Below are 25,200 nucleotides of genomic sequence, written 5' to 3'. Positions count from 1 at the left end.
GAAAAACAGTGTTTTCCCTTGTTTTGGTTTCTACATCACATTGAAGTGAATGTTTGTGCGTCAGGAACAGAAGTGAACTCTAAGGACTGACTCTTACCTTTCCTGGGCATCAGGATGTTCTCTGCACACGTGAAGCCTGCTCGTCTCCGGCTTGTGCTGGGTCTATTTTTGACTGTGCCCATCACCTGTGTGCTTGTTCGGCTCGCTACACTGTTTTGTATACATAGCTGATGAGCCGCAGCATCTTAATTGTGATGCGAGCGTTAAAGACTGAGTAGAGCATGTCAAGATAAACAACACCCCCCCTCCATCTTTCTGCTCTCCAATAAGCCTGCTTTTCTCCAAGGACCAAGCCTCTGGGGGCCTGATTGAGAACCACATGAGTCTCCCTCCAACGTGGCCTCCTCCTCCTCCTCCTCTTCCTCCTCCTCCTCCCCTCTGTCTTTCTCTCTCTAAAACACACGCACACGCTGCCATGTGCCTCACCACTGCCTTGTTTTCCAGTCTTTGTTTGTCACCACTTTATCCTGTCTCCTTTCTTGCCTCTTTTTTTTTGGGGGGGGGGGGGGGGTCCACAAAATGGCCCTTCCCTGCTAATGTAATTAGCACTGGTAAAGAAGGGCAGTTAATTACTCACTCTGTTTTGATCGGGTAATTAATGTTGTGCCAGGAAATGGCAACTGTTCCATTAACATAGCGCTCAACGCGGCGAGGGGGCAGGGAGGCGCCCGGCGGCGGCGCGGCTGTGATGCACGTACGAACAAACAGAGCGAGAACCGCTCTGCTTGGTGACAGCGGGCGACGCCGACGCCATCATCCAACGCTGCGCGTCGTCTGACCCCGGCGTCGAGTCACCGTGTCTGTCTGCGGCGTCGTTGTCAGCATCAGGCGCCGTTTGTCAGAAAAGCTCAGGCGGCTGCCTCTTCCTCCTCCTGCGGCTCCTCTCTCTCTTGATATGCTGTTAATTTGACAAGTTAAAGTCAGCTTTGTTGCTGGCACCTCGGCATTCATCTTGCTGAGTGCTCCTTCTGCCCAGTGGTGCAGGAGCCATATGCTGCTCTTACACATGACTGTGTTGCTGCTGCCGCTGCTGCTGCTGCTGTGGCTGCAGTGGCGCCGCTCACCATCTTCTGATCACAGTTTGAATAAAGACAGGATGAGATGCCACCTGCCACCGAGTTGTTCCACATGCACGGCTACAAAAGGGGCATCAGGCTGCCAGGCGGAGTGAGAGCAAACCCCGTGTCATCTTCCATTATCAATATGACTAAAGTACTGATGGGCCTTCATGTTTAAGGTACAGGATTGTCTTATAATGGAGGGAGCATATAGCACAAAATGCACCCTTCCCCTCGTCTCTCTCAGGGGATATGTTTGTGTTTATATACCCAATTAGCCCTCTGGCCACAGCATGGACATGCATTAGGCTGACATTAGCCCCGGGTGCACGTATTGTGTGTGTGCGTGTGAAATACAGCCACCCCATTCGTTTCTGAGGCATAATTTTAGGGGTGTGCGTGCCTTATTAGGCAAACAGAGGCAGTGCTTGACAGGGGTAGCCACTGTTTTGTCAGATAGATTGGTGGACTGGCTTCCACACACCCAGTCAGTGTCCTTTGCCTCAGTAAAACCTGCATTGTTGCCCATTAGACCACTGGACCCTGATTCCTTTTTCTAAAATGAATCCCCCACCCCTTCTGCCATTCCCCTGGGTGTCAGTAGAGTGGGGTGGCAGATGGGACAGACACAGAGCTGCCCCATGAGACCACCCCCAACAAAATACACACACATGAACATTCACATATAGGTGCACACACACATGCACACACACACATACACACACACACTCAGACATGCATGCATGCACATATGCATAGAAACAACACACACACACACACACACACACACACACACACACACACACACACACACACACACACACACACACACACACACACAGCGCAGCAGCAACACATAGCTCCCCTGCTCCCAGACGCAAACCTCATCTGTCAGCTTGCTACTTTTGTCCAGAAGACAGGAGCACGTTCTGTGAACACGGATGACATCTCTGTCCCTGCTTCTCCATCCTTCCTCTACATACCTGGGAGAGAGAGAGAGAGAGAGAGAGAGAGAGAGAGAGAGAGAGAGAGAGAGAGAGAGAGAGAGAGAGAGAGAGAGAGAGAGAGAGAGCTGCGCTGTGGCCAGAGGTGTGGACTAAAAGGAAACTGCCATATGAGAGAAGTTACATCCAATATTCATTCTGTTTGACTTATGATGCCCACATGCAGCACTACTCCTCATCACCATAAAACCTTTATTGAAGCTCTAAAGTTATTAGTTTAGTATTTGTCATGTCTAATGCTCTGATGAAGATATTTGAGGATAAAAATTCACCAGACTTGGTTGTTGTTTTTTTTGACCAGAATAACAAATAATAAATACACATAGTTGTTATACTCTTACAAGAAGACTTGTCTTTGCCTAATACTCATCTGGATTTAAATGAGCGATGAAGTGATGATTTCCACAATTTGGCTTCTTTTCTATTTGCACGAGGGACTTTTACTTTAGTTATTGCGCAGCTGAAGATGCTTGACGTCAGCCACAGAAAACGGCAATCAGCAGACGCCTTCAAAGCTCCAGTTACCTGATTTCACATTTTGATATTTTTATGCTGTGGGACAGGTTTTGTTGGCAGGGAAGACCACGTCACCATCTCTTTCCTCCTCTGGGTATAATATTGACAATTAGCCAGATTAGAGGAGTGGGGATGTAATTTGGCCCAAACGCGCGTATTGGCTGTTTGTGCGCGCCGCGCTCTGAGGTGAGAAGGCCCCACGCTGGTCATTAATTACAGCCAGGCCGAGTGACAGAGGTGGAAGCTCCGCCGCTGCCGTCCGCAGCCGGCGCGGAGGGAAGTCCTGGCTGGCTAATTGACCCGGCTTCTGTAAGGCCATCCATCAAGCGTGGCCCGAGTGGCCCCGTAAGAAACACATTATTCAGAGGTAAGTTAGTTAAGCACATCGCGCTCCCCGTTCATTAATGGCATTAGCTGCGCTCCCGTCCGTCCCTGTGCGCGAGCGCTTCCCGACGCGTGCGCCTCACCGCACGCAAAGAGTGCGCGCTTCGTGGAGAGTTTCAGTCGATGCTTCGTAGTCGGTGTGAAGCGTGTTTTTACACGTTCTAACCCCAGTGGCTGAGGATCGCAGGCAGCTGAGCTCGGAACTAACCGCTTCCCCGTCGACCGTGTTTAGTTTCTTCTTCTTCAGTTTTAAAACACGTGTCCGTGTGTTTAAACCATGTTGGTCATTTAGCTGCGATTTGCTGAACTGTGTGGAACAACTGAAGAGGCCTTTAAACGTGCTGGAGAGAAGCTGTTGCCCTCAGATGCTTTTGTTGCTTTGGGGAGAACTGGGCACTTTTGTCAAGACAAGTGGCTCATGCTAATTAGCATATGATGCTATCGACCTTTTAGTCCAAAACATATGATGTTCTAGTTAAAGTATACAGTTGAAGTAGTTCAGGCCGTTCCCTGAAATGCCTCGTCAGGGTAGGAACTGGCTTAAAACCTCCAGCAAGAGAGATGTCAAACAATAATGAGGCATATTTTATTAGAAACTCTCTTTAATGCAGGATCTTGAAATTGGACCGCTATTTGCAACACGTCCATAAAAATCCAGCTGGCTACACTTCAGCATTCAGTTGTCTGGAATGATGAGCTGATGATTCAGTCAGACGTTCAGCATCTTCATTATCAGGGTTGTTGCTTGTGAAATAGTAGCTCTGCCTGGATGAGCACATGAATTGACAGTTAATATTAAAATAAACATTTTATGGAACCTAACAGCCCACTTTAGTGGGTCTGCCTGTACAGTCTAACAGCACAACAGCAACAAGCTGTGCGTCAAGGGCTTGAGTCCACACAAAGGGGATGAAAGTTGCCCCTCAGAGTGTGTGTGCACGGCCCTGCAGGTACCGGACTGTCCAGATCCGCTGTCAGTCGTATGTGGGTGGTGTGGTTTTAGCTAATTGAAAGATTGAGAGGCCTGAGGTCTCTGCTCTTTGCATGTGGTCAGGGCTCACATGTGCTTTCACTTGACTTCCATGCGAAACAACCCGAAGCGAGAAGAGACATATATTAATGTTAGCAGGCCGTGGGGTTGTCTGGGTGCGAGGGGGGGGGGCGATTTCTCATTCCCCTCAGGTTGGCGTTGGAGTATGTGCATTTTCTGCTCGAGTCGCAGTCGAACCACTTTTTGTAGTTGTATAATATCAGATGCTCTAAACAGTCAACTAAAATACATTCCTGAACTTATAAGGGCAATTTGTGTGTTTATTTTTGTGTTAGCAGAGATTGCATGAGTGCTGCTTATGATCATCTCAGTCATGCAGCCCTTGTGTGCGTGAAGCAGCCCTCTGGCGCCACCTACCTGTGAAAGATGAGAGCCAATATGTCCTTTGCTTGGCTGGTGTTCGCTCCCAGCAGCTTCATGGGTGTATGTTTATATAAATGTGTGTTTAGTTCAGCCACATAGTCCAAATGCAGGAGCAACCGGCACCAACAACATTAAAACAACAGTTTCATACGGCGCCGTGTCTTTTGCAGCACAGATAAATATGCAGGAGGATATCTAATCAAATAAATCCATTCATTAGGAGAGCTGCTGGTATTTGTGGTTTTGCATTAATTACATAGTCATTACCATATCAATTAGAGAAATCAGAGATCATGTAATTAAGGTTTAACCAAAAGCACCTGCTGCCTCTGAGCTGTGTGTGCGTGTGTGTTTATGTTTGAATCCTAATCTAATCTTTGGCCTTTGACAGGACTCCCCGCTCATCAATCCTGAGCTGTCGGAATTCAGCTTCGTTTCTGCGCGTGTTTTGTTTTTGTTTATGAGGGTGGGTGGTGGCGGCAGTGCTGATGCGAGATGTTGTCATGGCAATCAAATTGATTGGCAGGGACGCCTGATTAGAAAGGGAGAATAGGGGACAGGTGGAAGGAGGCGGGCCGTACATCCACAGCGACAGATTGGGACAAAGCGAGGACTGGCTGGGCGACACAGGAGGAGCCTGTGCTTGGTTTACACCTTGTAAAAGATACCCAGCAATTATTCTAACTGCTGGGGCTGCGCCTGTATGTGGAAGTTTTGAGTTGACGACTTGTATTGTTCTTAACAGTTTAGTGACTAGTGAGTGATCAGCACAAGAGCAAAGCTGCCGGGTCTGCTACACACTGTGTTATTTGTGGTGGTGCAATGTAAGCAGAGACTATTTTGTAGCGTCGACCTGTGAAGAAAATAGGAATGGATGGTGAGAAAGACAGAAGGATTCCTTTAACGAACGGTTGTCGTGTTGAAGTCCTGTGCGCTGTGGCACCACTAGATGGCGATAGAGAACAGGCCAAACGTCCCCTCAGCTTCACTTGTCAGGGGACCAAACCGGCTGTGGCTTCATCTTCACACCGTTCGTTCATTTTGCAGGCAGTCAATGATGCACTTTGGGCATCAGATGTCGTTCACAGTCTGTCTCTGCAGTTTTTAACCACTGACTGACAGCACTCAGGGTGTAAGATACAGGGTGAAGTGGGAGCCAGGCGAGGCCTTGTTTGGTCGGAGGCTGATTTAAGTGCTTTGCAAAAACAAGGGATTTAAGTCTGAGCTATTTTTAAACTTCCAATTAAGACGTGCTGCAGATTCCATCAGACTCATTGCACTGTAGAAAGATAGAGCCAGTTATGTAACGGCTATGGACACTAGATAAGCAGCCTTTTAACTGCCGTCTCGCTTCGCCTGCACACTGCTGTGTTGTGTGATCACAGAGCCGCAGTGATCGCCAGTCTGCCTGAGGTCAGCGTCACTTCTCACTGTGTGTGACGATGGCGCTCACTCCCGTTCACGCCACACGAACAGCGTCGCTGCCACTTCGCCCTGAGCTCTGGTCAGAATGCAGAGCAGCGGAGGGGGTGGCAGGAAGCCTGAGCCACGGCACCGTGTGGACACGAAGCCTGCCCTTGGCTTGTTACCTGCCATATGGCTTCCCCAATCAGTGCGCTCTGTGCTGGCGCTGCACCAGAGAGAGAGAGAGAGAGAGAGAGAGAGAGAGAGAGAGAGAGAGAGAGAGAGAGAGACTATTTCTAACAGAACCTGTCAGGTCTCTATCTGCTCAACTCTCCTCTCCATCATCTAGTCATTCTTTACTTCTTTTACTTCCTTCACTGTGTTGGTCACCTGATTCAATTCTTCTGTTTTTAGGTTAAGGTTTGATGTATTAGATGGTTTTGTGGGCTTTTAATGCTCAAATCATAGCTTTCACAAATTTAGTGATTTTCATATTGATACGTGGTTTCACTTCATCCTGAACCAGTCGTCCGTCTGTTCAGCGCCATGTGTGTACATTCAGTATTGTACGCGTGGCCAACGGTGGCGTAATAGGGCTTATGGATTAAACCTGATTCTGCCAAATTTGTGACTGTTTTGTCAGATTTCCGTCATGTCAGCCGTGTTTTGCTGTGAGTCCTGAAGGAGCAAAGCAGACGCTCGTTGTTTGCTCTTGGACCCGTGGATGATGTCGACTCCTTTGCTGCAGTTCCCCGTGCTCCCCGCTAGAGGGCGATGTCTGCTCTCTGTTCGTCACTGCTTGTTTCCTGCTTTTCAATTGATCTCCTGTGACGACCGGCCATAATCTGTTTCACATGGTTAAGAGAGCAGTATTATGATCCTCTCATCCACTTGAAATCGCAAAATGGTCCACGGTGTTTATGGATAATGTAGTAGCCTATATTCAGCAGAGCTTTTTGTTCATGCCATCATTTCGTTTTGGCTGCTGGTGACTAACACTGCTGCTAAAATAACTCTGCTTTGAGCTGTGGCTGATGGTGCAGAGGATGGCACCGGCCTGCAGAATACTGTATCCCACTGTAGGCTGTGGATCTCTGCCAGCAAACACACTGGAGACCCCCGCACTAGAAAGGTGAGGCGGAATCAACACGAGCAGCACCGTCGGCCGTCTCTGTACATGGACCTCTGCTGCTGCTGCTCACGTGTGAATGTGATGGATGCAAAGCAATAAGCTGCTTTATTAGCTTCACTGCCATTATGACTGACTCTGACCTAATGGTGTGTGTGGGGGGGGGGGGATGTTACCTGTCCCTAAAGCACAAAATGTGGTGTACATTTGTGTAACACTGACGTTTATTTTGAGGAGAGACTGGTACAACAGTCCAGTACGAGGCCTGTACGCTTCCTTGGGGTTAACACCTCGTTGACCTGCAGGATGTGACATTTCAAAAGGTGGAAATGAGTCACCTGCCTCGGGCAAAACCCTTTACGATCCACTCTCAAGCTGAGATTTGTCACTGAACATGGCTCCGCTTGAACAGCTCCATGATGGACGGCCCGTGTTGGTGCAGAATACTTCCATGTGTTGCATAGGCTGCGTGTCCTGTCTCTTTCCGCTGTGAGTGAGTGAGTGAGTGAGTGAGTGAGTGAGTGAGTGAGTGAGTGAGTGAGTGAGTGAGTGAGTGAGTGAGTGAGTGAGTGTGTGTGGTTCGCCACTGTTTTTAGAGGGGCAGTGGAGCGGGTAATATGCTGGCGGGTTCTGGCCGTCACACTGAACACAGCTCAGGCAGCTTGTGTGTTTCTTGCCTCCCTCAGGTTCACACAACCTGTCCCCTTTGTGTCCCAGGCACGACCACCCCAGGGACGCGCCACATGCACTGGGTGCACTGTGCCGCACAAATACTGGCCTCCGTGCGGGTTTAGGCTCGGGTCCAGTGTATCTTTAATAATGTGCTGGGCATTTATTCTTTATTTGATGCAGTAGGAGTGGCAGCATCCACTCTACCCTGCACCTCCATTAGCAAAGCCGACGTCTAGCTTAACAAGGCCAACCTGACTGGTTCCTGGCGGCGTCAGTCACTGGTGATTCATTCAGGCACTTCCCCAGCAGCGCAGCGTTGTGATGGATCTGTTGCCACTGAGCTGTTGCCCTGTCAGTATCCGGGTTTGTCTGTGTCATAGTTAGACCACATGAGCGAGTGATCTGTAGCAGCATCGCAGGCAGCATCTCCTGTCTTATTCATCAGCATGGGGAGAAAGCCTCTATCAGAGCAAGGGAAGACTGGGACAGAGACAGGGAGGCGCAGCACGCTTGGAGGATGGCACAAATTTGCATTTTTAAAACAATTTTGCTATTAAATAGTAAAAGAAAAGTTTGGCCTCGAATTTCTAATTCCCAGAACAGAATGTTTCATTCAAACAGGATGTGACACGGTATCATGAATCTTTCATCCACCGTTGAGAGAATAGAGGGAGAAAATATCTGATCTTCCTGTTTTTGTTCATCTTTCAAAATGATTTATGAAGGTGTGTGAGTGTGTCTGTGTGTAGCTTGCATGTAGTGTGTGGTGTGTGCGTGCATTGTATGCGCAGTATCGATGTGAACTATATGTCTGATGTGTAGTGAACTGGGCAAAGAGAGATGTTACTGGATCTTTTTTTGCTTGTGTCAGCAGCATCACTGGGAGGAGGAGGAGGAGAGAGCGAAGGGGAGAGGGATACAGGAGAGCAATACCATTAAAGAAGTGGCCGCCCCATCAGCAGCTTTCTCCCTATAGCACCTCTCCTCTAACATACACACACATAGCACATTGTACCCTTTGATTTTCATTGCTTGCAACCAGAGAAGGCGAAATAGAAAAAGCTTTTAGTTACGTTACTCTACCACACTTTGCAGTAGGTGGTTTTATTCCTCGCGGCCGTGTTTATTATGTACAGGCACAATGCAGCAACGTCCATGCATGGGCATCAATCCTCTCTGCTGCAGCGCCTCAACAGTGGAGAGGGAGGAGGCAGCGAAGAGAGAGAATAAACAAGCGAGTGCCCCTTTTTTTTTTACTCATGCATGTTTTAGATTTCTTTTAGTATCGTGCAGGGTGTTTGGAAGTGAAGGCGTGATTGGCTGCGGTGATGCTGAGGTCCCTGAGCAGCCTAGCAATGCTCCACAGATGGACACACAGCAGGAATGTGTGATACAGGGAAAAGACGCAAAATCAGTGCAACGTGGGGCGGGAGATGACTTGGACTCAAAGCAGCTCAGGGTTTCTCCTCAACTGACTGTCGGTTCATCTGCTTTTAATCTTTGTGGATGATGGGGGGGGTTAAAGCCGTAAAGGGAGGAGTGATAGAGAAGCCAACTTGAAACGATGGCAGTGCTGCTTATTTAATGCTCTTGCAGTGCAGAAGAGAGGGGAGACCACTGTGAGGGGTGGGAGGGGGGGGGGTTGAACGATGGAGGTGAACGCGAGCAACTGAGACAGAGAGAGTGTGCGAGGATTGGAGAGAGAAAGAGAGAGAGAGAGCGAGCGAGCGAGAGAGAGAGAGAGCCGTGCTGCAGTAGCATCCCACAGCAGACGGCTGAGGGCTGCCGGTGTGTGTGACTGCACTGCTGAAGAGGAGGCGGCAGAGGGTGGGCACACTCGCAGACGCTGCAGGGCCACAGAGCAGCACACAGCGGCGGCGCTAGCGTTGGCCCGCGCCCGGCACAAGTCCCAGCCCCGAGAGACCCGGACGGACCCGGAACCGCACACCCGGCACCATGGCGCAGGCGGCCAAGCATCTCCGCAAGAACAAGGATTTGGAAGCCTTGGCGGAGCAGGAGCGCAAGGAGAAGGAGGAGGAGAGTCAGAAGAGGAGGAGTCGCTCGCGGGATAAGAAACGCAAGGTACTGGGACCATTCCAGGTGGGGTGGTCAGGGTGGGGTGAGGGGGTGTGGCTGGAGCGGGGGACAGGAAGGTTGAGATGCCCCCCCCCCCCTCTTTCTCTGTCAGAGAAGCTGCTGGGGCACACATGGAAACCCGGTGAGCAGCGTGTTTCCCATGTGTGTGCACATGTACGTCCTGCACACACAGACACGGGGAGCGCTGCATGCCGGCCTCCTCCTCTCGGCCGCTCTCTGTCCCCTCTGTAGGTCGTCCCATCTGACCCGTCTGATAAGGCGGCGTTCTGCTGCAACTCTGTCCCTCCCGATGTCTCGGTTCCTCTCGGTCTCCTTTATGTTGCCACGCTGCGCTATGGCGTTAACGAGCAGCACTCGGGTCTGTGATGAGGACGGTGAGATTCCACTCGCTGGATTCCACCACAGACCGTCCTCTCTCTCTCTCTCTCTCTCTCTCTCTCTCTCTCTCTCTCTCTCTCTCTCCCTCTCTCTCTCCCTCTCTCTCTCTCTCCCTCTCTCTCTCGCCCCTGTGCGCTATTGTAATGACTTGGAGGACTACCTGCAGGATTCTTTATGTGTGGCCGTCGTAAACAATAAATCCCCGCTCCGCCACTCACCCTCTGCAGGGACACGCCATCAAGCTGCAGAGTCGACTTTCTTCCATTGGCTGTTTGTCACATTTCATCCAGAACTCATTAATGACAGTGAGTCATCCGCAGATTGCGCCGTGGTATTATTGGTTTGCGCGCGGGTCCGGGCGCCCCGTGCGTCTGCACCGTGCCAGGCTGGCTGTAAACCAATCTGATGCTGATGCAGTAGAGACGCTCTTATGGGCAGCACAGCCTCCGCTCTGCCGCTGTGGGGAGGCGGAGCTCAAAGGCCCGTACGCGGACTCGATTTTCCTTTCTTTTTTGGTACAAATTAGAGTGTCGAGAGGTCAGAGGAAGTGTTGGGCACAATCAAAGGAAGAGGCGAGATGAAAGAAAGGAGGGGAGGGTGGGACAGTGTGTACAGATACACCTGGGCTCCATGTTTTATGGGTGCAGTCCTTTCATCATACGCATACCTCCACCCAGGCCTCGGCCCTATCAGTCTCCTGCTTATGAAAACCTGTACTGTGTGTGTGTGTGTGTGTGTGTGTGTGAGGCTGAAGGAAGACAACGCAGCAGGTCGTGTGTTTGGTTTCTGCTGAGGATACTAACGCAGCCCAACTTTGCCTGAAAGTGTGCGATTTCAGAGGATCCCATATCACTTACGTAACCATGCAGCTTAAGTCTTTCAAATAAGCCTCCTGACTCCCCTCCAGCTCCCCCCTCCCAACCCCTCTCCTTTTTTTAACACCGGCTTAAATCCATTCCTGGTTTCTGGAGCAGATGTTAATACTAGGGGAACTCTCCCTTTCTCTCCAGTGCCCTCTTTGTTTCCTCTCGATGCTTGAAACCATGTCGCCAAACTGTGCACTCTGCGTTTCATTGGTCGACTGTTCACCGCTCGACCCTGTGGTGTTTCAGTAACCGTCCAACAGGCTGCTCCTGGTTTTAGCACAGGCATCGCTACCAGGAAAGAAGCGTAAGCTATGCTAGCATCACTTTCCTTCTTGGGAGGCATTTGAATCATTTACTCTGCCTTTTGGTTTCATGTACTGTGTGAAGACTTTCCCACTTATTGATGCTCATGTACCGTTGAGTCGTCCCAGATTCAGGGGCCATTTGTCAGCTTCGTACTAACTTCTAACTTCGAACTAATAGTTCTCTTTTATATTCTTTTATCGTAAAATTGACCATTTTTTCCTAGACCATTTCAATCTATTGCATTTAACAAACATCGCACAACATGACAATTTTTATCCCTGTGGGATTCCAATCGATGTCCACTCATTTGCCATCCAAGGGTTGAGGTGTCATTGCAGTTGCTTCATGGTGTGGTGGCGTAACATGGCACAGGTCAGTTGCTAAGCAGTGAAAAAATGTCCTCAAATGACTTTTATTGATGAGTTTGCTTCTGTTGGAAACTGTGCAATGTCAGGATGTGAACAAAGACCTATTGTCCTAGTTGGTACCTTTTGTTCACCTCGTTCTGTCTCTAAACCTAAAAGAAAAGCTTTTTTCTTGTGGTTTACCTGATTACAATGGCCCCGTAGCACAAAATGGTGGATTGGACGTGTATCATGTTCTTCTGGACTGCGTATCTTTATTAAGTACCTTCTCCGTTACCTGCTTTATAGTGTGTGACTAGAAAATTATGCTTTATGCTTCTATTATATAATCTAATTGTTTTACACAGAATAAACTTGGAGAAGTCGACTCAGAGTTTTCTTCTGTCACCAGCTATTTACTGGTTGCAACATCAAATCATGATTGGTTGAGCTTTTTCCATGATTTCAGGCATGTTCATGTAATATGGATTCTATCTGGTGTCATTTTCCTTTCAATCATGTGTGATTGATGATGAGTTTGGACTTTGAGGGAGCATTAATCTGGGAATGGCAGGGTTCTGTAGAAGTGTATTCTCACCTCCTAATCTGTTGGCATAGCTGTGTAGTACTGGGAGAACAAGATCACTGTTATGTTAGATGTGGCTAAAAGGTCATCAGCATTTACATGTGATTCCTGGCCTGTCCGGCTCTTACTTCCACAGCTGTGAAGTGCAGATACACCCCGTTGTGGCAGACTGACCCATTAGTGGTGCCGGTACTCAGACCCGTCGATACAATAGGTCTGGTCAGGATGCACTATTGCTCCTCTGTTGCTGGACGTTGGCACTCAGAGGCGTTGACTTGAGGTCTGTGTCACAGCCCATCAGCCGTCTCCGAGGAAAAAGGCAACTGCACGGGCTCTGAGCTTTCTAACAATCGTCGCGTTTCAGTGATGAATGTCCAATCGAAGTGCTGTCTCCACCTTCATATAACGCAGAGGTGGCAGCGGCCGATCAGCATTCCGAGCTTGTATCTGTCTGACCTTCAGTCAGGTTAATGTGTTGATGTCTGATATGAACTGGTGCCGTAGTGCTGCGTGGGGCTCTGTGTTGATGCTGCATGTGTTTATATATTGTACCGCTGTGTATGTTCAGGGTTGCTGCAGTGGATTAGCGGCGCTGCAGCAGCAGCTAAACTCTAGCACCTGTTTGACTGCATAACGGTTCCGTCACTGGCTGTTTCTGATTTCCACCTTAACTGATCCAATCCTCAGATCAAAGTAGGTTGACTGTCACCACGTGTGTTCATGCTTTTACGGACGATGGTGTTTGTTTCTTCTTTCTATGTGTCTGGAACTTAAGTCGATAAACTTTATGTCTTGTGCTCAAGATAAATAAATCTTCATCTCCTACTTCACATCTTCTGTGTCATTGATTGAATATTGACTTGGTTTTTCAGCTTGTGTTGCAACTAACTTATGTTTATTATCACTCAAACAAATGGTTTGAGCAATAAAGTATTGAAAATGAATTATTGGATGCTGACAGCAGTTTTTCTATCTGCCTAAGCATTTTTAGTGTGTTGATCATTTCGTTTAGCTTGGACTTGATTCAGTGGTTGGATTAGGTCCATTAAGTTTTAGTGATTGGTTTCATTATGTCGCCAGACGTCTAGAAGTAAAAGGTCCCATTTTGGACAACTGTGTCTGTGTGAATGTGATGGTCTACGGAACCTGTCAGTCAAAACACTGTCAGAGCTGTTGACATCAGTTTATGCTTTTCTCAAAACTAAGTAACATATCAAACACTAATTTCTATTAAGTGGGTTATACAGTAAAGGAAAACGTGCAGGAAACAAGCTTCATTACAGCCATTGCATTTGCTGATCTATTCTAGAGCGACATGTTTTCCCTGAGCCTCCTATGCAGCTGGAAATTCTTAAAAACCCAACATGTGCACTAATAAATCGCACAAATCGCATGGTGTGGGGCAGCAGCCCAGGTGGCCCTGTGGAACCCCTCAGACTGATGACTCAGCAGCCCTGGCTGAGGCACTCACTCATGTTGATGTGACCTGGGAATGAGCTTCGGTGAGGCCAGCTCCTGGTTTTACAGCAAATGCAGTTGGAGTCGGTTGGCTGGCAGCAACCTCCGCTCTCTTAATTTAGGCAGGAGTGGAAGGTCCCCTACCGGCTACCGGAGCCAGGTCTTTATTTACGAGCTAACGCTGGATTGAGTGTTTTTTTTAAAGTATATACTAAAAAGAGAAACCCCACCGCTGAGAAGGTTGTCTCCTTCTTTGTTAAAATAGGAAAAATAAACAAGCCAAATCAAATCAAGCATGCAGCTGTTGTACCATCTCTGCAGGGGGTTGGTTTCCCCCGAACCCAAAGCCTGAGGATATTTTTAAATTGTGCATGATGCAGTGATTCATCCTTTGATATTAATACTGAATCTGCACGACCGTGCACCTGCTTACTTCCTCCGTAGTAAAAGGGAGCATGATAAATGACTGGGATAACCCTCATAAGCCTGATAAATACGGATCATCTATTTGTTTCTCCTCGCTGATGACTTTAAGTGAAGCTGAACTGACACGTAGTACTGCAGTGATTCCAGGAAGGCATTAGTCTACAACTTAGGTTTGCGTAAAGCTTGGCGAAACACGAGCGGCAGCAGCCTCCATCTGCGCTCGTCCTCCCACTGCACTGGTAAACGTATTCATTTGGAAGAACGCGTGTGAAAGGATGTGTCATGTCGAGAGGGGCTTCCTAGATTTTCCTCCAAGTGCCTCCCTCCCCTCATCTTCCTCTATCTCTCTCCTTGGCTGATTGCGCTAATCTCTCCTCCCAATTGTTATTCTGATAGCGCAGCTGTTACGTAACTGCCTGAAACGGGAATTGAGAGATCAGTGTTATTGAAATGGATCCGCGCCGTGCCCAAATGAAGAGAAAGGGCAAAGAATGAAGCAATATCTTCTTGGAGGAATTTGATACGTCATTGCTGGACAGCTTGTTGTGAACAGGGGAGAGCTTGTTGGTGTCTGTTACCCAACCTGAGCCCTTTCCGTTTAAGCTCCTTGTGGCTGATGACAGAGGAGAGAGGAAAGGACGGGGGCTTAGTGCAGCTACTGTAGATGTCCCAGTACTCAGAGTTCTGCTGTGATATCCTCGGACTCTGCTGGAGCTCTTAGAACGATACGTAGGATCAGTACTATGCAAATATATATGCTAATTTAAAAAAACACTGCTTCTTTGATATACTTATATACTATTTTTAAATATTGCGACAAATGTAACACAATTATCCATTCATCCTTTCAACTTAGATTTTTCGAGTCCCCATTATTTTTGGTCCTTTTAATTTCTTTTATCTATTATTTTTCAGCTTCTAGTTTCATCTGTGCATCCCTTTCCTGTATTTGTACACGTGCAGGAGACCCCTTATGTGTTTGGTGTGAATCTGTGGCCTGAGACTGAGGGAATATTCTGTAGCTCAGAGGAGCAGGAAATCAAACGAAAACGAAACATCAGAAGTGAGGGTGATCCCTGTTGCTCTTTAAGGCAAATAAGAAGTAACATCTTCTTTTCCCAGTTGTTATAATGATCCCTGTTTTCGTTTTTCTAAGTACCAGCGGGAAGACAAATAATTCAATTAATCTCAGCAGTACAGAAGGACATTACAGCAGCAGCTTCCTATGCGATTCACTCTTCTAGTTCTAGAGCGTAGACAGAGAACGCCTGTCTGTCTGATGTTTTTAAATGTAATGTGCAGAAGATTGACTTCATGATTGCATATTAAATTTCTGTACCAGAAGTACAGCACAGAGCACTGTACATGTTGCAGAAGCTTGTTGTTTATCTCCTATGACTCCACCAGTCTGTTTGGGTTACATTTAATGACATTACTGACCAGAAGTGTGGCCTCGTTGGTGCCTCGCAGCGTCTCTGTGCTCCCTGATGACAAGTCTTACTTAGTGGAATACAGATTCATCTAATCCTCGTGTCAAGTGTCATCACAGTGTCGTAGCATCACAGACTTGTGATTAAAAGCTTAGCCATTTGTAAACCCTTTCATCTGAATCCCCCCGGAGGAATAGGTAGTGTCACTCTGATTTGATCCTCTTCGCTCCCCATTCCGTCGAGCAGCACCCAGCTGCTCCGCTCGGCAGAATGGGAAGGTGGGCTGGAGAAGCCCAGCACAAAACAATGGGGCTTCACTGGATGTGTCACACATTTGGGTTATTACTTTGGGTAAAATACAGCATTTTGTTCCATCTGTGTCAAAAACCTGTGAACTGTTAAGACAGGAACCGCTCTGTCTCAAAGAATGATAGATGCCATAAAACATTCTAAACAGATCAGAACATACCAGACGGAAATAACAGAACCTAAACGGATGCAATATAGCTTATTAATCCACATATCGTACACAGAGTGGTCCTCGAGGTCAGGGTGGGGCAGCTCTGCGCTGGGACGCTGTCACCGGCATGAAGGATGAACCTGGCGCCGTCATGATGTATGTCGCTGATTCCACTGAGGACTGAAAGACACGCGTTCCGGCAAGCAATCATCCAAACTGCTGTTAAAGCGCGAGGGAGGGATCCAGTCTATCGCAGGCAGGCGTTCACGCTCACGTTCACACCTCTGGGCATAATAGAGTCAACAGTTAACTTGGTTGCATGTGTTAGTACTGTGGGAGATCACCAGAGGGAACCAGAGCACACACAACGCTTCCTTTGAGCCTCTAATGATATAACTTAATACACAAAAATCAGCGTTTTAATCCTTTAACAAAGGAGCTCAGTGCTGTGTGTGTGTGTGTGTGTGTGTGTGTGTGTGTGTGTGTGTGTGTGTGTGTGTGTGTGTGTGTGTGTGTGTGTGTGTGTGTGTGTGTGTGTGTGTGTGTGTGTGCCTACACATTCATTAAAAAGAGGCACGTGGATTGTCTTGTGGCGCAAGATTTACTAGCTCTCTGGGAAGACAGTGGTATCACCCAGCCTCTAATTGGCAGCCCCCAGAGATTTTTCTCCAGCAGATGCGGAGCCAGGTGCCCGCCCCCTTCCCTCTCCTCCTCCCTGGAAGAGCACATTCCTCCATCCCTCCCATAATCAATTTTTCTGCTACAGTGTCCGTAGACCACAACTCCACCCTTCCTCCTCTGCCTGCTGCAGTCACTTGCAGCGCGATGCAGCACTGCAAAAAATTCTACTTCCAGTTCCTCAAAGCCGCCTCCTTTGCTTCCTCCTTCGCCGTCTGACGTCGCACTGAACACTGTGGATCCACATTAAGAGAGAGAGAAGCAGGAGAGATTAAGAGCGCAGGGCCGGGGAGCGGACGGAGCATCAGTCATTTTTACTGTTACAGCCTAATGTTTTTGCAGCAATGAAATGAATGGGAGCGGTGCAGACAGGAGGTTTGGTCGGAATGAAATAACCAGCCTTCTGCCTCACTCGATGACGCGAGCAGACGTTTGTTCAGACGATGCTTTGGTTGCGTTTCTCCCGTCCATGTGAAATCGGTTTGGATCAAACAGGAGGCTCTGCAGTTGTGCAGCAGCTTTGCAAGGTCGACGGCACCTGGCACTCGGTCACATGTGAGCACACATGTAGGCCGGCTCGGCACATGCACATGGCACCGTCAGCCGGCTCTCAGTCAGCACAGGGTGGCTGCTCCGTGGCAGGGTGGGATGGCGCCACCTAGTGCCCGCACACGGGACCCGTTCGTAATCGTGACTGCGCTGACATCATCTCATTCACGCGCTTGTGTCTCCTCCCGCCCCGTTCCTCAGCGTTCTCCACTTTTATTACTGAACATGTACTGAGCATCTTCTAAAAACACGAGATGCTGTTTGTGCATTATTTAGCAGCTGTTGGGTTTATACGCTCTCTCCTGACCCCGAAGAGCAGCCGCATCTGGCCCGGAATGAGGCCCACATGCAAACAGTATATTTCATTAAACACACACTGATACTTACTTTTCTGTATGAGCGTCTTGAGCAGCAGAGGACAGCCCTCGTTTCGTTTCCCCACTGCCTCCCTGCTGAGTGAGTAAAGGAGAACATATAGTGGAGCTTGAGGCGGTGCAGGACAGTTACTCTGCTGCTAATGGAGAAAACGTTTGTCAGATCATAAAGCACTATGACTTTGGCCCCTCTGGCAGGACCCTTTAATTGTCCACATGCATCTGACGCCGTGTGCTCGCGTGTTCCTGGCGTGTTCCTTGCGTGACCATGTGGGTTGTTCCGTGTGACCAAAATAACTCCTGGATCAATATTTTGCCTGTGTCCTTCTCTCTCTGACAGGTTCGCAGGCATTCTTCATGCTGCACATGTGGGTTGTTAATAGAGGATGCTCCTGTACAGTGTCTCTGCTACAGTAATCTGATGAGATTTTACAAACCAAGACATTAATCAAGATCAATAAAAAAGGACAAAAAACAGTCAGCCTTGTCAACACAATTGGTTTAAATGCTTCGTTTTCTCTGTTACACATCAAATCACCCCAGTGATGTTTAGATCGTTTATGCCTGAGCTCAGTCCCGGTGTTTCTGTGGAAAGTGTATGTGTTGACATCTTGCTCCTTTATGAGTGAGTGTGTGTGTGTGGGGGGGCGTTGTCCTTGTCCAGGAAGCTGAAGGTCGCCATAAAGCAACCTCTCTAGCACGCTGCTGTTTTCCCATCATTCATCAGTTTTCTTAGCCGTTGTTTTTGCATTCCTGCTTCCTGCTGAGTCGGTGAAACCGAATCCACTTCAACACTTACTTGCGTCGTTTTTTCCCCACTCCTTTTGACCCTCCCTGCTCACGTTGTCCATCTTCAGAGCTTCCAGTCATTTTCATAATGAGCTTGATCACATTTAGCTGTAGCATCATGTTTATTTAACCATGTGAGTGCTGGCTTATGGATTTTAAACCTACACAAGTTTCATGAGTTAATTTGTTTACATTTCCATGAATTTCTGTAAGTGTAGACTTTTTAGTTTGGTTGTACATTGTATCACTATTAGCGTTTTCATACTCAGCAGAGGAGTATGTGTGAAAAGCCTCTTAGCTTTGGCTCTAACAGTAGGAAGTGAGTTACTTGAGACACGCTTGGATGTGTTGTTTTGAATCATTCTCTCTCTCCAAACTGTGCTGTTTACAAATGAGACCATCAGAAAATCCTGTTCCCTCTGTTTCCCTGCATAGTGATAAGAAGCAGAGCTGCACGCTATTATAGCAAGGCTGAGAGGAAGCGGTACAAGTATATGGAGGCTGGTCAGCAAACAACGGGTGCAGAATATCAAGTCAAACGTCGTCCTCGCCGACGGACTACAGAGGAGGAGCTGCTCGTGGCGCCCTCTGCTGGCCGGTGCAGGGCCACGTCTCGTTTGTGCTGAACTTCAGGGCGGCTAGCTCAGCAGGTCGTCCGCACGGCACCATGCAGCCTGTGAACCCATAGTAGGTTAAAAGCGTGCACGTTTCCAGGAGAGCGGCAGAAGGAGCGGGTCGAGAGGCTGCGCCGGCGCCTTCGCGAGGACGGAGGCCGCGCTGTGTTGTGTGGGACGCCTGGAGGTACCGGTCACACGTTGCCCCAGACACTGGCCGAGCGTGCGGTACACGCACAAGCTGTGTTCACACCCGCCTCTCCCTCGTATCCAGTGCAGCAACTCAACACTGCTCTGCAATACTGTTACGCAGAGTCATCAATTATTCACTGAGGATCTGTGCACTTTCAGTTCAGTTATGGGGCTGATAGACACTGGGGTTAAAGAGGTTAAAAATTCAGATTACTGCTCGAAAACCCCTCAATAAAACAATAGTTTAAAAAAAATGTCTTTCATGAAAATCAATCAGTACCAGTGCCCATAAACCAGCTGTTGTCCTCGGCCTCAGGTCAGCGTGGATGTTGGATCAGTGTGTTAGGAACCATCACTCCTTAGCACTGGTATGAACCAGGTCCTGTCAGACCCCGTTTGGACTGCATGAACCTGAGCTGGAGGCCATGAGAGCGAGGAGGAGATTTAGACGCAGTTTATGGATTGATACCGGCGCCGAGTGGAGCAGGACGTACAGGTGAATGAAGCAGGAGCGGCACGACGCATATGAATGCAGAGTGACTGAGGGTTTGTGAATGCGAGCATCTGCTTGGATGAGCATTTGTAATTGGTGTCTGTGGAGGCTGAATTTAGCGCAGGGCTTTAAACTGCGAGTCTAGTGTGTGTGTGTGTGTGTGTGTGTGTGTGTGTGTGTGTGTGTGTGTGTGTGTGTGTGTGTGTGTGTGTTTGCTGTCACTGCAGACACATATTGGTGGAGGCAGGTCTGGTCCACAGCACTGCAGGGTCATGAATGATTTAATGGCGGAGGAGGTGAGCGCCGTCTCCCAGCACTCCGGATGCGCGCAGGCATTTATGACCCTCTGGAATGATCCGTTTTCATGGCCAAAGTAACTGTATCGATAATCTGAATAAATTGGATTTCTTTTAGTTACGTTCATCGTGATGTATGTTTAGATGTGCTGGAGCTGCAGCTGCTGTACATGGTGCTACGATACAGAACCATCTCCTGTTGATGTTGGTCTTACAAATACACACAAGAATCTCCAAGCCGCCGTTAAAACACTACTAATATTATATAATTTACTGTATCTATTCATGAATGTGCATCCTATAATGTGTTATTAATTTGTAGACCATGGGGAAATTTGCTGAGGACTATTTATTATCAGCCAGGGATTAGCTCCCATTGGCCTGACTGCAGCTGTAGCTGGACAGCGTGCCTTAAAATACACTGTGGTCCCCTTGTGCCTTGTAATTAGGGAACATGTCACTTGTAAGTGCAGTAGTGTGTGTTAGTTATACACACTTATTGGCCACTTTAATTACTGTAGGTACTGTACACGTGTACAGTCTAATTCAATCCACGCTGAAGCTCTGCTGTGAATTCCCTTTCCAGCGATCGAACTCAATGCGGGTGCTTTTTTGTGGACCGCTCCCACACAGGACGTCACAGACCACAGGGCCCGTGGAGAAGAACAGCTCCATCAGAATCTGTGTGAAAACGGAGATTAATGAGAGAGGCATTTCATTATGAGCGGTAAAAAGCAAAGGAGGGATGAGGAGAGGTGCTCGTAGCAGACGGAGGAGGCTGGTGAGACCCAGCCCCTCGTTCATGCTCCATTTAGTGAAAAAGGAGCCAAGCCAATGTGCTGTCTAAGGTTGGAACTATTTTAAGACACGGCTTCTGGTCATAGACTTTGTGTTTTTCTTGCTGACAAAGCCGTTTTGCTCCTTGTGTGTCCTATTGTCCTTTCTGGGAATGATGGTGTAGCAAAGGTTTCCCGTCGAAGGGCGTCCTTCAGGCTGATGTTCGCTACTGGAGACAAACGTTTAAACGTCTCCTTTACGGCTCCGTGGCCTCTTTTGAAGCGACGCTCCTGTGATGTTTTAGATGTTTCTGAGAGGAGCTTGTGTCTCTGTCAGATCATGCTGTGCTGCCTCTCGCCTCCACTCCGGGAACAAATAGTTGATTTGTGCAGTAAGTCCCTTTGATCCAGAGAATTCGTTGGAGGCCGGCTGTTATTTGATCATCTATTTCTAATTTGCTTGTCTTTTCCTCACACGTTGGATCTCCCATTGTATCAAACATGCTCCTCCCTTACTGGGCATCACCCTTTCTCTTCCCTCTTGACCTGTGCCGTTCAGTGACAAACTACACTCTCATCGCGTCCGAACCTTTCTGCTCTCGCCTCTTCTCCGTCTCTTGTTCTTCTTGTCTCTGTTTCTCTGCAGCCCTCGTCTTTTTTTAGTCTTCAAAGTGACCTTGGCCTCTTCATGCGTGCTTCTTTACACAATACGTTCTCAACTTGAACAACACCCTTGAGCCACCCTCGCCCATCAAATCCAGACTCGAGGGCCCTCCTCCTGTTTCAAGGGTTTGGGATCCTCTGTGGTCGCTGTGTGTCTCGTTCGGAGGAGGAATGCATGCTTTGTGGAAGACACAAGTGTGTTTTCTGAGGCCGCAGGTTTAATCTGATGCTTAATCTGAATCTTGTTTACATTTTTATGGTTGTTAGGAACCTGCTTCACACTTTTTGCTTATTATTAAACGTTCATATACAGTATATATTGGAAGTGGATCTCAATAAGTCATGTTTTATCTGTCATTAGGTCTGGTTAACTCCATCCCATGCTCTATAGAGCAGGTCTACTCTACTGAGATAAAGGTTTTCCTCTGGGATGCACCCTTCCATCCTCCATCTCTCTCTCTCTCTCTCTCTCTCTCCAGTGCGGTCACTCAGCGGCGTTTTCCACAGTAAGCAGGCAGAGTGAGAAAGAGGAGGAGCAGGATGAGAGGAGAAGGAAAATCAGAGGGGAGATGAAGGGCGAGCGCTGAAAAGAGCGTCCGAGGGTATGATGCCGGTGTGTCTGTGGGGGACGAGGAAAAGCTCCATGAAAGCGGCTTGACTGTCCAGCAGGCAGTGAGCCCCACACTGCTGATAAGGACGAAAAGAATAATAATAACGACAGGGGGGTGGCTATTTTTAGAAGCATTGAGCATTTGTATGTGTGCATGTGGAAATGTGAGGGTGTGCATCCAGATCCCCCTCCTGGTGTGCACATGGGTGTAGGTCTGAGCCACGTGCCGCTCAGTGCTGACTCTAAAGTCGGGGAAGAGCTGCAGTGAGGGGCTCCACACAAAACACACAGGGTTTCTACCAATGCTGTGTGTGTGTGTGTGTGTGTGTGTGTGTGTGTGTGTGTGTGTGTGTGTGTGTGTGTGTGTGTGTGTGTGTGTGTGTGTGTGTGTGTGTGTGTGTGTGTGTGTGTGTGTGTGTGTGTGTTAATGAATAAGGGCTTTTAGTGCTGTCAGTGCTGCTGTATTTGATGGTATTGCACACTGGATAGCTGAAGTATAAAATGACTGCAGGGCAGTAACGCTACTGTAAACGTATAAATGCCTGCACTGTCCCATACAGTAAAAGAAAAGGCATCTACTGTATCACTGGTGTCAGCGCTTTCCTTGCTTCTGTGATATGTGAGTCAATTACGCTCCACAACAATGGTTAATGATCCTGTAATAACACGGCTAATATGACATGGTGACGCGGTGCTCGTATTGACCACCTCCTCCTCTGGACTCCTACACGTCCTCCGTGTGTGTGTACGTTGAGGTAATTGTGTAGTGTTGCGTGTTGCGCATCTACTTCACAGACTCTCTCACACACAGTTACCATCGGCAGCTGTTCTCACGGCTGGCTTCACCATGTCTGAGTCAGCAACAACAGAAGGGAAAGGACAGGAATGGAAAAGCAACAGAAGCATGGGAGGAAGAGGAATGTTTTCTAGGTCTTGGCATCAACATAATATCATTTTGCTCTTTTTGTACCGTACGTTTGAGCTTCGCTGCTCATCATTTGGACTCCTGGTCTCCTCCACACTGTGACACAACAGCTTGCTGACATGGTGATATGCAGATGTGAGACCGTGGTTGCAGCTATAGCACTGGTAAAGCAGTGGTCCTGGGGGTGACGTGCTCCTTTGCGCAGTGTGAATGCAGTTCCATAACCTGCCATTAAGTTTAGTTTTAAAGATATGCAGCAGTCAAGTGTGCAGTTTTATTGCCTCTGCACGTTATGGCAGTGACGCTGACACCGCACTACTGTACAGTATAGCTCTGCCTAGAGAATTCATAAGGCTTCTCCTTACAGTATGTTCTGTAAATCTAAAGGGGAACTTGTCTCTCATTATAAATCTTTTAAAAAATCGTTGATTCCAGAGTTTCACAAAAAATCTGGAATTTTTTTTCTGTTATACTGCACTTGAATCTTTGACAGACATGAGTTTTAGAACTGAGTCTAAAGTACTGTACAGTATAGTGGGATGAATATAGAACAACTGTGTGTGTGTGTGTGTGTGTGTGTGTGTGTGTGTGTGTGTGTGTGTGTGTGTGTGTGTGTGTGTGTGTGTGTGTGTGTGTGTGTGTGTGTTACAGTAGAGCAGAATGTGCACACTCAGCATACAGTATGTGTGTGTGTGTGTGTGCGTGTGTGCGTGCGTGCGTGCGTGCGTGCGTGTGTGTGTAAACGGTGTCATATACAGTAGGTGTGAGTGTGAAGGTATCTGACTTACTACAGCAAAAGGCCTTAATGAGCGCTGCATGTAGCAGAGGTGCAGGGAGCATCTGTCTCCGAGTCCCCGGAGGAGCAGGAGAATGTGAGATAACAGCTCTGATAGATGACCACCAGAACCTGTACCTCTATTCTGCCAGTGGCCTCAACACATGGAGACAAGCAGCAGGCGGGCTAGCATCAAGCTACAGTGTGTATGATACAGTATGTTTTATTTTAGGGCCTGTTTTAACATTAACATGAACATTAACAGTGTCGTTGGTTGTGATGCCCAAGGCCCCAATCATTCTCAATCTACAGCAGCAGAAGTAATCGATGGCTCAACCAACGAGTAGACGAGCACTACATGTACGAGAGTCTGACGAGATAATATGGGACTATGAGGGCTTTACTGTAAGATGAGAGCTTCATCATTAGCTGCCTGTGTTTAATGCAGACAATCCTCTAGGTTTTGAACTTTCTTGCTAATTCCATTAATTCAACTCTGGCTGACTTTGATCAGATTTTGGACTGAATGGGGAGATTTTAAGGAGTTATTGGGACGTCCAATGAGTAGAAAATCTAATTTCATAACACAGACACAAATTTGAAATTCTACAGTACAGTATTTTGCAGAATTGCTGCATCCATTCTTACTTCATCTTGCTGGTGAAAAGGGGTTTTAAAACGTTACATTTAATAGAAATTCATGAATGTTTTTTCAGTCGGAATCCTTTCGAATACATTATAATGGATGCAAACGATTCGTATTAACATGCATTGTCTGAAATATGTTAATATGGGTGTAATCTTAAGCAGGTGCATGTTGTGCTCAAGATTCACAAGCAAACCGTGACCTCTGGCCTGAAAATGACTTATATTTTGTTGGTTAGTCTGGGATGTGATGATGTGGGAATAGACTCCACACTTGATGCTCTTTGTCAGTGGACAGTAATACATTCTGTCCAGTTTCAAGACCGCCATGAGTCGGTTTATAAACGCGGGCCTATTGTCCACGCTGACGTCTGCGCGGTGCGGCAGCTGCTCCTGTTGGTTTAGTCTTGCCATGGCTCTTTGGCTACACTTATTAAAGCATGTAACGTTCACGGTACACTTGGCTGGGGCATTTTCTGGAGTGGTTGGTGGCTCTGTTGAAGTGTTGACGTGAGTCTGGGTAATCCACTGGCTGCTCTGCCATGGCTGTGCATGGCTCTGGGCTGGCCTTATACAAAAGAGCAGACCTGAAAAGCACCATAATGAGGCACCGGCTGAAAGAAAAGGCATGTCTCTTTCAATTTTTCTGAGCAAAAAGAAAAGAGCAGCATAAAAGAATAGAAGACAAGAAAGAAAGATGAAAATAAGCCTCTCAAATCCAGGTTTTTGGCTGCGCTGTCTCTTTGAGTTTATCTTTTGTTCATGCATGTGTTTTATTATGGTAATGAAATGTTGGATAAAAATAGTCTGGGACTGAAGAGCAACGGTT

At 47.8% G+C, this 25,200-nt stretch overlaps 1 protein-coding gene across 19 annotated transcripts in view; it reads left to right on the top strand.

Annotated features, from left to right (window-relative positions):
• The first annotated feature begins 9,380 nt into the window (after window positions 1-9,380).
• The window catches only part of ank1a (ankyrin 1, erythrocytic a), a 58,632-nt gene continuing 42,812 nt past the window's right edge, over window positions 9,381-25,200 (top strand). For 7 of the 19 annotated variants that reach the window (XM_029162175.3, XM_029162179.3, XM_029162171.3 and 4 more), the window contains exon 1: window positions 9,382-9,723. In XM_029162175.3, coding sequence (XP_029018008.1) covers window positions 9,598-9,723 — 126 coding nt within the window. In that variant the 5' untranslated portion in view covers window positions 9,382-9,597. Of the gene's footprint in view, window positions 9,724-25,200 lie in introns of all 19 variants that reach the window. The other 12 variants (XM_029162177.3, XM_029162174.3, XM_029162181.3 and 9 more) reach the window with 7 other exon arrangements.

The sequence above is a fragment of the Betta splendens genome, chromosome 9 (assembly GCF_900634795.4).
Source record: "Betta splendens chromosome 9, fBetSpl5.4, whole genome shotgun sequence".
Lineage (NCBI taxonomy): Eukaryota > Metazoa > Chordata > Actinopteri > Anabantiformes > Osphronemidae > Betta > Betta splendens.
This window is presented reverse-complemented; position numbering and strand designations above follow the sequence as displayed.